This window comes from Mus caroli, unplaced genomic scaffold, assembly GCF_978045245.1.
Source record: "Mus caroli unplaced genomic scaffold, Mus_caroli_1 scaffold_7, whole genome shotgun sequence".
In the NCBI taxonomy this organism is placed as follows: Eukaryota; Metazoa; Chordata; class Mammalia; order Rodentia; family Muridae; genus Mus; species Mus caroli.
In genome coordinates, this window is record NW_028227262.1 from 35,092,022 (window position 1) to 35,106,312 (window position 14,291).

The window sequence follows — 14,291 nt, forward strand, 5'->3', positions numbered from 1 at the left end:
GCCTTTAATCCCAGCACTCGGGAGTCAGAGGCAGGCGGATCTCTGAGTTCGAGGCCAGCCTGGTCTACAGAGTGAGTTCCAGGACAGCTGGGCTACACAGAGAAACCCTGTCTCGAAAAACCAAAAAAAAAAAAAAAAAAAAAAACTTTGGGCTGGTGAGATGGCTCAGTGGGTAAGAGCACCCGACTGCTCTTCCAAAGGTCCGGAGTTCAAATCCCAGCAACCACATGGTGGCTCACAACCACCCGTAATGAGATCTGACGCCCTCTTCTGGTGTGTCTGAAGACAGCTACAGTGTACTTACATATAATAAATAAATCTTTTAAAAAAAAAGGAAAGAAAGAGTGGTGGGCAGAAGTCAATTTTTCAGATTGACTGCTGCAGGGCCAAGTAAATAATAAGCAGGTAAATGGAAACTAAGATTAAAGGCTTGGTTAGAAGAGGGGGCAACGCCTTAACACAGGCACTTGAGTGCCTGCACACAGGCCCTGGGTGTTCACCTTTAGACCAGGCAGGCAACTTTTTTTTCCCTCTATTAAAAACCCAGCAAGGGTGAGAAAAGGGAAGTGTGTAGCCGAAGGACATGGTGCAGGGGTGAGCAGCCAGAGTCGCACAAAACAGCCAGGGGTGGTGGGTATCCACCTCCGGTGGTTTTGGCCAGCAGGACTAAACAAAATGTGTGTTTGGGGAACTGGGGGTTTGGGGGGGGATGTATAAAATGCAAAACAGGGCAGTCTAGTCTGAGAAGGATTCTAACTGACCAAAAGCCAGGAGGTAGCGCTTCCTGCCAGCCCAGAGAGCCCACAGTTGCTGGCAACAGGCCCAGTTCCAGTTGCCTGGGAGAGTGGAGTCGTGGTCTCTGGATCCAGATGAGATCCCCCCCCCCCCACTTGGGACCTCAAGCCACATACCTATACTTTTTTTTTTTTTTTTTTTTTTTTTTTTTGGTTTTTCGAGACAGGGTTTCTCTGTATAGCTCTGGCTGTCCTGGAACTCACTTTGTAGACCAGGCTGGCCTCGAACTCAGAAATCCGCCTGCCTCTGCCTCCCGAGTGCTGGGATTAAAGGCGTGCGCCACCACGCCGGCATGCCACATACCTATTCTTTTTTTTTTTTTTTTTTTTTTTTTTAAAGATTTTTTTATTATATGTAAGTACACTGTAGCTATCTTCAGACACTCCAGAAGAGGGCGCCAGATCTCGTTACGGATGGTTGTGAGCCACCATGTGGTTGCTGGGATTTGAACTCTGGACCTTCGGAAGAGCAGTCGGGTGCTCTTACCCACTGAGCCATCTCACCAGCCCATACCTATTCTTTAGTTGTTTGTTTTTGAGACAGGGTCTCTGTCTGTGGACCCGGCTGACCCAGAGTTTACAGAGTTCACCTGCCTCTGCCTCCCCAGCACTTGGATTAACAGGGTTGCACCATTGAGCCTGGCATGAATGTTTCTTTAAATCTGGTGCTTCGGTCTTTGTTGACCTCCACGAGAAAGATGTTTCCTAGATTAGTCAATGATCTCTGCTGTCAGTGGTCAGAGAGTACGGTCAGGAGCCTCTCGGGTTCTTCCTCTGTTATCACACATCCTGATGGGACACCATTGCCTTGCCTGGCCCAGCCATCTGCCTCTGCAAAGTGGACTAGCTGTAACCACACTGTGACCACATATGAGCTGGCAGCTCTAAGTGTTTATAATTAGTTCTTTTAAAATACAAAAACATTTTTTTGAGGCAGGGTCTCATGTAGCCCAAGCTAGTTCTGAACTGGTTATGTGCCCAAAGCTGGCTCTGAATTCCTGTTCTGCCTACCTCTGCCTCCCAAGTGCTGGATTGCAAACATTTGCCATCACACCAGTTAAGCCTTATCATTTCTCAGCATCTGCCACATTTCAGGTTTCTAAGAAGACAGAGTAACCAAAATTGAGGTCACAAACCTTGGGGGCTGGTCACAGTGATCAAATGAAATGCCTCCTGGTTCCAGTGATCATGGAGACCCAGGCTCCAAGAATCCCAGAGAGGGCTCTGTTTGGCATCCAGGCTGGCTCCTTCGCAAGACAATGGTAGGGTCTGAGCCCTTGAAAGGAAATTCTCCCAGGGCTGTACCATGGGGCCAGGCCTGGACTCTCTCAGCCATATCTTGCCCCAGGCCTCTCTGACTGGCCCTCAGGGAATAGGGATGAGAAGCAGTGATCTGGCACATCTCAGGACAGGCCAGCATCCATGCTAGCCAGTTCTAAAGAGCTGTGAGCCAAGCAGGCTACCGTGTCCAGTCTGAGGGAAGAAGCTGGAAGAAGACTGGGTAGGGAAATACTATCGGAACAGAGACAGAAGCTAGGGGAAAGTCATGGCCACCAGGTAGGGGTTTGGTTTATGGGACAGTTTCTGGGAATGCAGAAGCAAGCCTGGCTGGAGACTCTCCTACTGGAACAGGCACCTCCTGCTTAAACCCCAAAAGGAAAGCCGTGGTGTGTTAACCACAGGTTTCCACACAACGTTAAATCCTAGTGAGTTACCTAGTGGCTGAAGAGTGGACGCCATCCCAGGGTGACCCTGTTAGCCCATGTGGGCTGCAGTGCTGAGGCTGGAGCTCTCTAATCCCTATCCTTGCTCTAAAGAAAGGTTTCAGGGTCACCCAGGCAAGTCCTGTGCCCTGGGTCTGCTGGCACGGCGGGCAGCCATCCCCATCCCCACAGAGGCCAACTTCAAAGCATGCATGGGCTTCCCGAGTTTCAGATACTGTTTTTCCTGCAGAACTGGAGTTGAAAGCCAGGGTCTTACATGTTCTAGGTGGTGCTCTCCCTTGATCGATGTCCCCAGCCCCAACACGGTTTTCCTCCCACCCTTCCAGGATGCTCTCTTCGGACTGGCTGTCCTGGACCACAGCGCTTGGAGGCTTCCCTACTCCATCTCTCTTATCTCTCAGTCTGGTTATTCTCCCTTCGTTCCTGCTGCTTACCGTCTCCTAACTGGCTCTCCAATATTTTTTTAAGTTCTTAAAATTAATTTGTGTGTTTGTGTGGAGAGGCACAACTACCGTAGCATACGTGCAGAAGACAGAGGTCAACTTTTGGGCATCGCTCCTTCCACCATGTGGGTCCCAGAGTCCAAACTTAGGTCACAACACTTGACAACAAGTGCCCTTACTCCCTGCCTCCAATATTTTTTTTTTAATTACAAATTAAAAGTTTTAGATCTCTGTCTAGTCAGTGTCTCTCCTGATAAACTCAGTGCCAAGTATAACACATAGTAGGCCTGCAGAAAATATCTGGTAGATAAATAACTTGGTGTGTGAATTTTAACCTGGGAAAAAGAAGGGTCCTAGCATTGGGGTAAAGCTCACTGGCAGAGAGCTCACCTGGCCCCAGTCAGTTCCACCCACCGTACTGATACAAGATCGATAATGTCTTCAGACAGACACACAGCCCTTGCTGAGACTCCCCTAGGGACAGAGTGGTTACTCACAGCTCAAGACAATCTGGGCAGCTCGGTAGAGTTCCAGGTGACACAGGAGGTCCACCAGCTGCTGGACCGTGGCCTGCCGCATGGACCACCACCACAGCAGCTCCCGGGTGATGCTCACCCCCTGGACCCTCTCCATGGACTTGATCTTCCTCAGCTGTGTCAGGTCTGTGATCACGTAGGAAGCTGGAAGGCAAGAGAGGATTCCACTTAGAACTGGAGGCACTGGCCCCAAGGAAGGGTTCCCATCTACCTCACTGCTCCCCCCCAGATATCAACGTGGCTACTGCATCCCAGCAGAATAAAGATCTTAGGAGCTTGGGAGCCTTGAACATCAGTAGTTTCTTTGCTTGGGATGGTCTCTCTTCCCCAACACCAGCCTCAATGAGGAGCAGAACTGAGCCCACTCCATCTAGAATGGGAGCCCCTGCAGGCACCCAGTGTCATCTGTCTCCATCACTGCCACATCTCCAAATGGGAAAACTGCCTGCCTTAGGGCTAAGGGGAGGATGCAGAGGAGAGGAGGGCAGCAAGGTAGGGAAGCCCTCAGCCTTAGGGATGCCCTGTTCTTGCAGGACCCCAACAAGTGTCCCCAGATGTTGTTCCCTGAGCCCTTGGCTCACTAAGTCTCAACCCTGGTGGGAAAAATGAGTGTGTCTATGGCTGATGAATGAAAAATGGTAGAGCTGTCACAGGAACCGAGACAGCTCACTGGCACCTTACTAACTCTGAAGCACCAGGGAGAACCACAAGGGACTGTGTTGGCACTAATACTAAATTATGCTTTCCTTCTTTTATTTTTAATTTGATTTTCTTGATACAAGGTCTTGCTGTGTACTCCAGACCAGCCTCCAATGCAACAATCCTCCTGCCCCTGTCTCCCACATACTAACATTACTGATGTGAGCCAACACATGTGGCTTACCTTGGCATATATGTATATGTATATGTGTGTGTATGTATGTATATATGTGTGTGTATATATATGTGTGTGTATGTATGTATGTATATATGTGTGTGTATATATGTGTGTGTATGTGTATGTGTGTATATATATGTGTGTGTATATATGCATATATATACATATACATATACATACACATATATATGTGTATATATATATGTATATATATATATATATACATATATATATATATATGAATGATGGTTGTTCTCATGGAAAAGACACTCTATCCCACCCTCCCGGGTCAACTCCACTAGGCTGCTTCCTCTCCTCCTCTCTCCTTCACACAGGTGCTGGCTTTAAGACAGAATTTGACAGACAATAGGTAAGACCTCTCCTATTTATTAGTGTTGTAGTTCAAGCCTTCTCCCAGTTGATCCAGGCTCCTCATAAATGGCTACTTTTTAGTTGCATTACTATTCGCCAGGCTTGATGGTGAATGCCTTTAATACTAGCACTCTGGAGGCAGAGGCAAGAGGCCTTTGGTGAGTTCGAGGCCAGCCTGGTCTACAGAGTGAGTTCCAGGACAGCCAGGGGTACACAGAGAAACCCTGTCTCGAAAAACCAATATATATATATAAACATTAACTTTATTATTGTTTTTATTGGCATGGTGCTGGATACTGAACCCAGAGACTCATCCTACATAACTCCAGTTAGGCCCTTATGAACCCATAAGGAATTTGTCAGTTTGAGTGAATGGATTTTTGTTTTGCAGAACTAGAGCTCAAAACCAGGGCCTCATGCACACTAAACCAACCACTGAGCAACACTCCCAACCCTTAAAAGGCATTTTTAATTGTTACATAGTATTCCATGGATTTTATTTGTTTGTTTGTTTGTTTGAGATAGGGTCTCACTATGTAGACCAGGCTGGCCTTGACCTCTCAGGTAATTGCCTTTCTCTGCCTCCCAAGTTCTAGAATTAAAGGTATTAAAGGTATGAGCCACCACACCCAGCTTTGCCACTGAGTTTATTAACATAGGATAGCATTAAAGAGAGAGAATGATTAGACTTCAGGGTAGCATGAGGACCGAACACCAGTTGGCTTGTGCAGGAGACCCTCAGCCCCGTCCCCAGTACAGCCAAACAAAACCGAACAAAAATGAGGAGTTAAAAAAAAAATCAAGCCTTGGTGCCAATAATTCAAAAATCACAGAACAGGAATATGTGGAACACAAAGTCAAGTGGCTGAGGGACTAGGAGTGAACTCGGTTGGTGTAGTGCTTGCCTCCCACGCATGAGGCTCTGGGTTCGAGTCCCAGTACCACCAAAGGAAAATGCCACTAAGCATTAAACACAAGACCAGGATGAGCTCTAGGCAAAACAGCCAAATCCAGAACTCCACAGAACTTTTCTGTTTGGAATATGAGCTTCGAGTGGACGAAGCCGAGAGCAGGGAGGCCAGAGATAAAGCTAAGGACTCTGTAGAACTATGGAAGACACTCAGAGCCCGGATAAACACAATGGCCCATGCACTGTCAGTCCCCTCTGGATAAATGAGGAAGGACCATGACATTCTCCCACAGAGAACGCTGCCAGAGAAGCATCCTGTAGGGACGGAAAGTTCCAGAGTTACGGTTTTAGTCACTGGAAACTCCACATCAGATTCCTAGCCAGCAGGAAGTGACTTAAGCAGGCCCAGGGTCCCCTTCCAACTGTTCACAAGGGGCAAAGAGGAACGTGTGACGTCATACCAAAGCTAGCCCAGCGAGGACACTGGTGTTAGTGGGGCTCCGTCAGAGTACTAGCCAGAGCTTTGAGCTTCTGTGAATTTCAGTTTCCTCCCAGGAGAAACAGGAAGTGAACTTTGAAAAGAAATAGCTTAGTTAGCCGAAGCCGATTGTCTTTTAGGGTACTGATCCGTTAGCACTGCACCCAGGAGTAGGACAAGCAGAGGTGGAGGGAGAGACGACTCAGTCACTGCCAAGGGCTCCGACGAGGGCATAGCTCATATTAATCTGGTCATGATGAAAAAGAGAAAAATCAAAGTCCTACCTAGCAGACTCAAGGAAACCACTGACTGCATCTAGGCAGTCAATCTTCCAGACTTTCCACGGGTGTGAACACTACTCTTCGGAACTGGTGTCCCACAAAAGGCCCTAGGCTAACGGCCTGGTCCCAGCTTGGTTCCTGGAGGGGTGGGAGCTTTAAGAGATGAGACCCAGGGAGAGTCTTCCAAGTCCTCAGAGATGTGCCCTCAGTGGGTCCAGCGCCTTCCGTAAAGAGGCTTTGCCATGAGACACTGCCACGGACACAAAGCGGAATCAAGAGACTACACGCTAAAATCTCTCCAGTTGTCCTTTCCTCTTGCTAAGATTCCTGACGGTGTCTGTCACAGTGCCTGAGAGCTGACAGACACAGCATGTGAGCAGCCCGGGTTCAAATCCTCCCAGGCACTTCCTTGCTGTGCAAAGGCCTGTCAGCTCTCCCAGAGCCTCTGTTTCCTTTTGGACCTCATGGGTGGCTACGTGGGCTAGGTGAACTCTATACACTGGGAGACTTGAGCTAGCATTTGGCAATGTGTTATGTCCACAGAGAAACCATTGCTTCATGCTGATTCCCGAATCGTGGGGGAAGCCTACCCATCCTTACAGAACAGGAACAGCCCACCTTCCCAGAATGACCCTCCTAAGGGTCATCTGCCCCTCTCCTCACTGGCCAAACTCTTTCCAGTATGGCAAGGGAAAACACTGTGTTCCTTCAGCCTCTTACAGATGAATGGCTCAGAGACACACAGTCACCTGCCTAAAGTCACACAGCTAGGCAGTGTATAAAGACTGGAGTGCACTGGTGAGCAAGAAAGAGAGTGGTCCAGCTAAGGGGCTCCTGCAGGGGTCCCTGTGCACACTCCCAGGTAGATGAAACTTTTTTTTTTAATATTTATGTATTTATTATATGTAAGTACACACCAGAAGAGGGCATCAGATCTCATTATGGATGGTTGTGAGCCACCATGTGGTTGCTAGGATTTGAACTCAGGACCTCTGGAAGAGCAGTCACTGCTCTTAACCGCTGAGCCATCTCTCCAGCCTGGTAGATGAAACTTAAGAACCCCATTTTACACAGGCTCGGACAGATACTACAAGTCTTTGCCCCAGGAGCAAATGAGCGCAGAGAAACAAAGACAGAAGTCTACCTGCTGATCCAAAGGAAGATTCATAGCTGTGGCTGTGGGCTTTTAAAATCGCTTTAGACGCTTTAGACCTTTCCACACTCCCACACGATCTCTGCCAGGATTCCAGCACAAGATCACCTTCTCCGGACTAGCTCAGCAGCCAAGACTTTGGAGAGCAGGGACTATCATCGGCCTTCTCCCTCCTTTGGGGCACCGAAAACCAGAGTCCTGAGACCAGCTGGCAACTGCATAGGGAGGGGCTAGCCTTGGGCTCAGGGCAGCCTCTGGACTGAGAAAACTGCAGCCACCTAAGGGTGACTCACAGGCAAAGAGCAGGAGCCCAAAGGAGGCCAGGGAGGATGAGGTAGGTGTGTGTGTGTGTGTGTGTGTGTGTGTGTGTGTGTGTGTGTGTGTGTGACAGAGAGAGAGAGCAAGACAGAGACAGAGACAGAGACAGAGACAGAGAGAGAGAAACAGACAAAGACAGAGAGACAGAGCAGGCAGGCCTACTAAGGAATTTCCTTGATTTCCTCAATCATCATGAAGCCTCAGTGGACTCTGGGTAATTCTGCCATGTCCAGGGCTTGCAAACTCAGTGCAGTTCTCAGAAAAGATTATATAAATGGCCAATAAGCAGGAGCCAAAAAGCCTGTCTTACTGCCAAGCTTTAACAAGATAAACAGTAGCCGTCTTTCGGGCATGAAAACCAGGACAGCCCCTCTGGAAAACATGTGGCACCGTGTCCTATAAGAGTGCAGTGCACGCTGTACTCCTCGCCACGCCTAGGTGCACTCCCAAGGGAAGTGAAGGCATGTGTCCACACTGACACTTGAACACAAATGTCCTGTAGAGTTTTCATGACTGCCCAAGAACAAGAAGAGCCCAAATGTCCATCAGTGGAGACATGGAGAAGCAAAAGATTGGACATCCATACACTGGAGTATTATTACTTGAGTATAAAAAGAAACTGGAAAGGCACACAGTGGTGGTGCATGCCTTTAATCCCAGCCCACAGGAGGCAGAGGCAGGTGGACCTTTGAGTTCGAGACCAGCCTGGTTTATAGAGGGAGTTCCAGGACAGCCAGAGCTACACAGAGAAACCCTGTCTCGAAAACCCAAAAATTAGAGACAGAGAGACAGAGACAGACAGAGACACAGTAAGAGACAGAGAGGCAGTGACACTAGGACAAGGAGCACAGCTCACTAATGGTGTGCACGCCCTTCATGTGAGAGACCCTGGGTTCTGTTTTCATCTCTGGAAAAGGAGGGAGAATAGGAGAGTAAATGAGAGAAACGGGAGGGGTGGAAGAGAGACATGAGGGAGGGGACGGAAGGAAGGAAGGGAATACAGAACTCACATTGACTACAACTTGGGTGACCCTTTAAGACTTGCTAAATGATGAAGCCATTCACAAAGGACAATGCACCCAGGATGGTCCCACTCACATAAAATGCTGCAACAGAAAACACCTAGAGTGGAGGGGGCAGGGGCAGCGGGATGTATGGTGTGCACGTGAGTGTGTGTGAGCACTCACAGAGATGCTCCTTAAATGTGTGGGTTATGTGGTGGTTGATAATGGATTTGTTTGTTTATCATTTGATTGCTTCCTGCTTGCTTGGTTTTTGGCTTTTTGAGACAGACCCTCAAAAGTAACCCAGGCTGGAGTGGAATTCCATCCTGATCTTCCTACCTCTACTTCCTACATTCGGGAATTACACATCTGTGTAATAGGCTTTCTTACCCACCAACCCCTGCCTCCCTCCCTTCCCTCCTCCCTCCTCCCTTCCCTCCTCCTCTTTGTTATGTCATTCCAGTAGCTGAGCCCAGGCCCATAGGCACAGTAAGCACACACTCTACCACTGAGCCACACTTCAGCCAGAGTTCCCTGGACAATCCAGTGGTAACAGACATCTTCACGGGCACCCTGAGACTAGGACAGAGCCTGCAAAGAGGGGATAGGAAGGCTGAGGGCACAAAGGAGAGTCACCTCCCTTCATCTCAGATGTTCCTGTCCCAGCTCCCTGGTAGTGATAAAGAGTGAAAATACTTTCAAGAGATAAGAGTTCAATGCCAGCTATGTATAATCCTAGCTTTGGAGAAGCTGAGGCAGGAGGATCACCAGTTTGAGCTATACAATAGGAAGATGGGATTAAAAACAAAAGATTATCAAGGCGGAAAACCTAGGATATATTTTAAGAGAGAAGAGGCAGGCTGTCTGTCGTGTATAACTGGTGTACAGAAATCACAAGATGGCTGAAATACGACATAAGTGTCTATACTTAAGGCAGTTGGGAAAGAGACCAGGAGGCGCAGTCCTGAGCACGGTGGGGCTGCATGGTCAGAAGCTAGCAAGCAAACATGAACAGCAACGGCCATTACAACTGGCTCATGGAAGCCAAGAACATTCATCCCCATGGAGAACTGGGCCTCATCTTTCTGCTCCTGATGTCTACAGTATTTGTCTTTGCACATCAAGTCCTTTTCTTCCTGGGTAAAGAGGGTCCCTGACACCCCCCCCCACTGAGCCTTGGGGGCTGCTGTGCTCTGTGCTGAGGGGCTGTCCTGTTGGGTGTTCAGCCTCTGCATCTATCAAGGTGTGATAACTAGAGATATCTCTGGACACTGGCAACTGCCATTGACAGAAAAAAAAAATCCCAGACTGAGGACCATGTCCTTAAAATACTTATTTTCCCTTTCTCGTTTTCTCTTCATTCACAGGGCTGGGGGTGGAACTCAGGAACACACACTAATTGAGTGCTTTGCCACTGAGGGACATCCGATTCCTCGCATGCATAATATATATCCAAACTGGCAGAACAACACAAGACATGTTCTCTTTATGTATCAAGTATAGCTGTGTAATAGATATTCATTGTAGTAAGTGCTATAAATGGTCATGGGGCAACTGTGTGGAGTGGCCTCTCCCCTTCTAGCTTTACAAGGGTTCCCGGGATAAAACACAGCTCCACAGGCTTGATATTCAGTGCCTTCACCCATTGAGCAATCTTGCCAGCCTCCAGTATCGTAAACATCTTAATTAAAAAATATATTACTGAAGTCAGGCATGGTGACACATAATCCCAGCACTCAAGAGAGGTCAGTAGGAAGACTAGAAATTCAAGGTCATTCTTAGCTAGGTAATGAGTTCTAGGCCAGCCTGGACTACATGAGATCCTGTATTTAAAAACAACAACAACAATAATGGAACACACACACACATATAATTTTATTTAAGAAATTATATAGCTCACTGGCAAAATGCTTGCCTGACAGGCACAAGGCCTTGGACTCAATTCCAAGCACAACAAAAATATAATCAAATAAAATTCATAAACACACACACAAATCATTGCCAGGCAGTGGTGCACACTTTTAATCCCAGCTCTTGGGAAGCCAAGGCAGGTGGATCTCTGAGTTTGAGGCCAGCCTGGTCTACAGAGGGAGTAGGACAGCTAGGGCTACATAGAGAAACCCTATCTTGAAAAAAACAAAAGGAAATTAAGTGACAACAGTTACAGTGACTTAAGCCACTGTTACTATGTCTGTTTGACCTACAGGAATAAAGGAGTGGGGCTATTCCACCCTTAGTATATAGTTCTTTCCTGGGTTCCATCTCCAGCATTACATAAACTGAGCCTGTAATCCCAGTATTCCAAAATGGAAGTGAGAGGGTCAGAAGTTCCAGGGCATCCAAGGCTAGCCTGAGCTACATGAGCCCCTTATTCCTCCCCACCTCCACCCCCACCCACACACACACCACAAATACTAGAGATTCAAATCTATAATCCCACACTTAGGAGGCTGAGACAGGACAATGACAAATTCCAAGGCAACATGGGCTACATTAAAAAACACAACAACAACAACAAACAAACGAAAAACAGGTCTCAAAAGTCCAAGAAAGTCACCTGGAATATGGTTCAGTGGTAGTGTGATTTTCTAACAGGCACAAGGCCCTAGGATCAAAGTTCCCTCACTGCAGAAAAATAAATGACTAGCCAGGAATGGTGGACTACAACTTTAATCTCAGTATTCTGGCAGGAGAGGCAGGTAGATCTCTGTAAGTTCCAGGTCAGCCTGATCTACAAAGCAAGTACCAGGGCTACACTGGGTGATCCTGTCTCAAAATAATAAGAATGGAAAATATGCCACAGAATGAAGACACTATGGTAGGGAAGGTACATTCTTTGACACTATTTTATTCTTTTTTTTTTTTTTTTTTTTTTTTTTTGTCTTTTGAGACAGGGTTTCTCTATATAGCCCTGGATGTCCTGAAACTTACTCTGTAGACCAGGCTGGCTTCGAACCCAGAAATCTGCCTGTCTCTGCTTCCCAAGTGCTGGGATTAAAGTCGTGCGCCACCACTGCCCAGTTGACACTATTTTATTTTTACAATTGTATAAAGAATCTACACTTGTCACCTGCAGTTTATAGATTAAGGCAAGTTTCAGGGAAGCTAGGAGGGTGGCGCCAGATACCATAGGCTGCAAGGTAGATGACAGCCCCGGTAACAGCTCCACAAGCATACAGACAGCCAAAACTCGCCAAGAAGCTACATTTGTGAGCTGACCACCCTAGGCTATAAGCAACTTCATAAGCAGCTCCAGGTTGTTCTGCAAAGTAAAGCAAAGCAGCAGCGCTCTACACAGGAATCCCCGGCCTCAGGTAACACGGGGCGGGGTGGGGGTGGGGGTGGGGGTGGGGGGGCGTGGATCTGTCTATCTCGGGTCCTGGCTCAGAGTAAGTGGTGTCAGACTCACCGAACTGCATCCAGTCCCACTCACTGAGCGTGTCGATATTGCGGCACAGGTCGTCCAGCACCCAGGACGGCAGCTGGTAGATGTAGCAAGCCATGGCGAGACTGCCCGGCGACTGAGCCTGTGGCGGAGGGCCGCGGCTTCCCTAGTAAAGGGCGGCGCTGCCGGTGGCCCCACTGGGTAAGCGAGCAAGCTCCTCCGAGCGGCCAAGCACAGTAGCACGCTCCACCCAAGCCATGGCCGAGAGCGGGCAAGCGAGCGCCTCCCAGTGGCATTCGGTAGCACATGCCACCCGACCCCTGGACCAGAGTCAGGAGTAGACTAAGGGCCTGGGAAAGGCACCCATCCAGAGTTCCAAAGCACTCCCTGAGGCTGGCTAACTCGACCTCCACAGCCTCCTAAAATGCGCTCATTTAACAGGTGCTGGTGAGACTTAAGCGGAGAAAACACAGAGATTTTGCCTTCAGTGTGGACAGAAGGAACGAATTAAACCTTGTGCTGAACAATTTAAAAGTGAGCTGGGTAGGTGACACACCTGTCACCTCAGCTCTTAGGCTGGAGGACTGTCACAAGTTCGAAGCCAGTCTGGTTGCACACACACTGAGTTCCAAGGCAGGCCAAAGGGACTACAAAGTGAGACTCTGACTCAATTTTTTCTTTTTTAAATTAAAAAGTAAACTCGCGCCAGGCGTGGTGGCGCACGCCTTTAATCCCAGCACTCTGGAGGCAGAAGCAGGCCTATTTCTGAGATCGAGGCCAGCCTGGTCTACAAAGTGAGTTCTAGGACAGCCAGGGCTACACAGACAAACACTGTCTGGAAAAATTAAAAAAAAAAAAAAAAAGTAAACTCGCAGTTGGTGGTGAACATATTTAATCCTAGCATTCAGGAGGCAGAGGCAGTAGGATCTCTGAGTTGGAGGCCAGCCTGGTCTACAGAATGAGTTCCAGAACAGGCAGGGCTACACAGAGAAACCTATCTCGAAAAACAAACAATAAAATACAATAATAAAAGGCAATAACAAATAGTTTTCATGTCAATAAAAAGTTCATATTTGGGGCTGGAGGGATGGCTCAGTGGATAAGAGCACAGACTGTGCTTCCAGAGGTCCTGAGTTCAAATCCCAGCAACCACATGGTGGCTCACACCCATCTGTAATGGGATCTGATGCCCTCTTCTGGTGTATCTGAAGACAGCTACAATGTATTTAGATATAATAAATAAATCCTTAAAAAAAAAAAAGTTCCTATTTGAGGAGGTGGGGTGGAGAAGTGGTTCAGTGGTTGAGAGCCCTTACTACTTTTGGAAAAGCAGTTCCTAACACCAACGTGGCAGCTCACAAGAATCCCTATCTCTAGTTCCAAGAGATCCGACACCTTCTGACGTCCTTGGGGACCAGGCATGCACATGGTGCACAGACATACATGCAGTCAAAACACTTGTACACACAAAGTAAAATAAATATAAAAACTTAAAGAAGTTCATTTTAGCCCTCGGTGGCTGTCTTGAAAAACAAAACAAAGCCGGGCGTGGTGGCGCACGCCTTTAATCCCAGCACTCGGGAGGCAGAGGCAGGCGGATTTCTGAGTTCGAGGCCAGCCTGGTCTACAAAGTGAGCTCCAGGACAGCCAGGGCTATACAGAGAAACCCTGTCTCGAAAAACCAAAAAAAAAAAAAAAAAAAAAGAAAAACAAAACAACAAAAAGCTCATTTTAAATTTATTTTCTGTGTAGCTCTGGGTGTGGACCAGGTTGACCTTGAACTCACAGAAGATCCACTTGTCTCTGCCTCCCGATTGCCGAGATGAAAGGCGTGTGCCACCATTCCAATCATTGTTTTGAACTTTATTTCTCTGCCAGGTCGGGGAACAAGCCCAGGTCCTTCACAAGCTAGGCAAGTGTTCTATTGTTCTGCTTATCTTCCTAAGTTCCTGAAACTAGGTTTTGTGGAGTAAAATCGAGTCCACCTAACATCTGGAGGGATCTTACCCTCCAGGG

General features: G+C 47.9%; 1 protein-coding gene across 1 annotated transcript in view; it reads right to left on the reverse strand.

Moving 5' to 3' along the window:
- Positions 1–12,461, reverse strand: part of Irak2 (interleukin 1 receptor associated kinase 2) — a 57,359-nt gene extending 44,898 nt beyond the window's left edge. Inside the window, exons 1-2 of the mRNA XM_021165133.3 lie at positions 12,300–12,461; positions 3,459–3,641 (exon numbers count right to left, since the gene is read on the reverse strand). Coding sequence (XP_021020792.1) covers positions 3,459–3,641; positions 12,300–12,393 — 277 coding nt within the window. The 5' untranslated portion in view covers positions 12,394–12,461. The remainder of the gene's footprint in view (positions 1–3,458; positions 3,642–12,299) is intronic.
- Between the last annotated feature and the right edge of the window lie 1,830 nt (positions 12,462–14,291).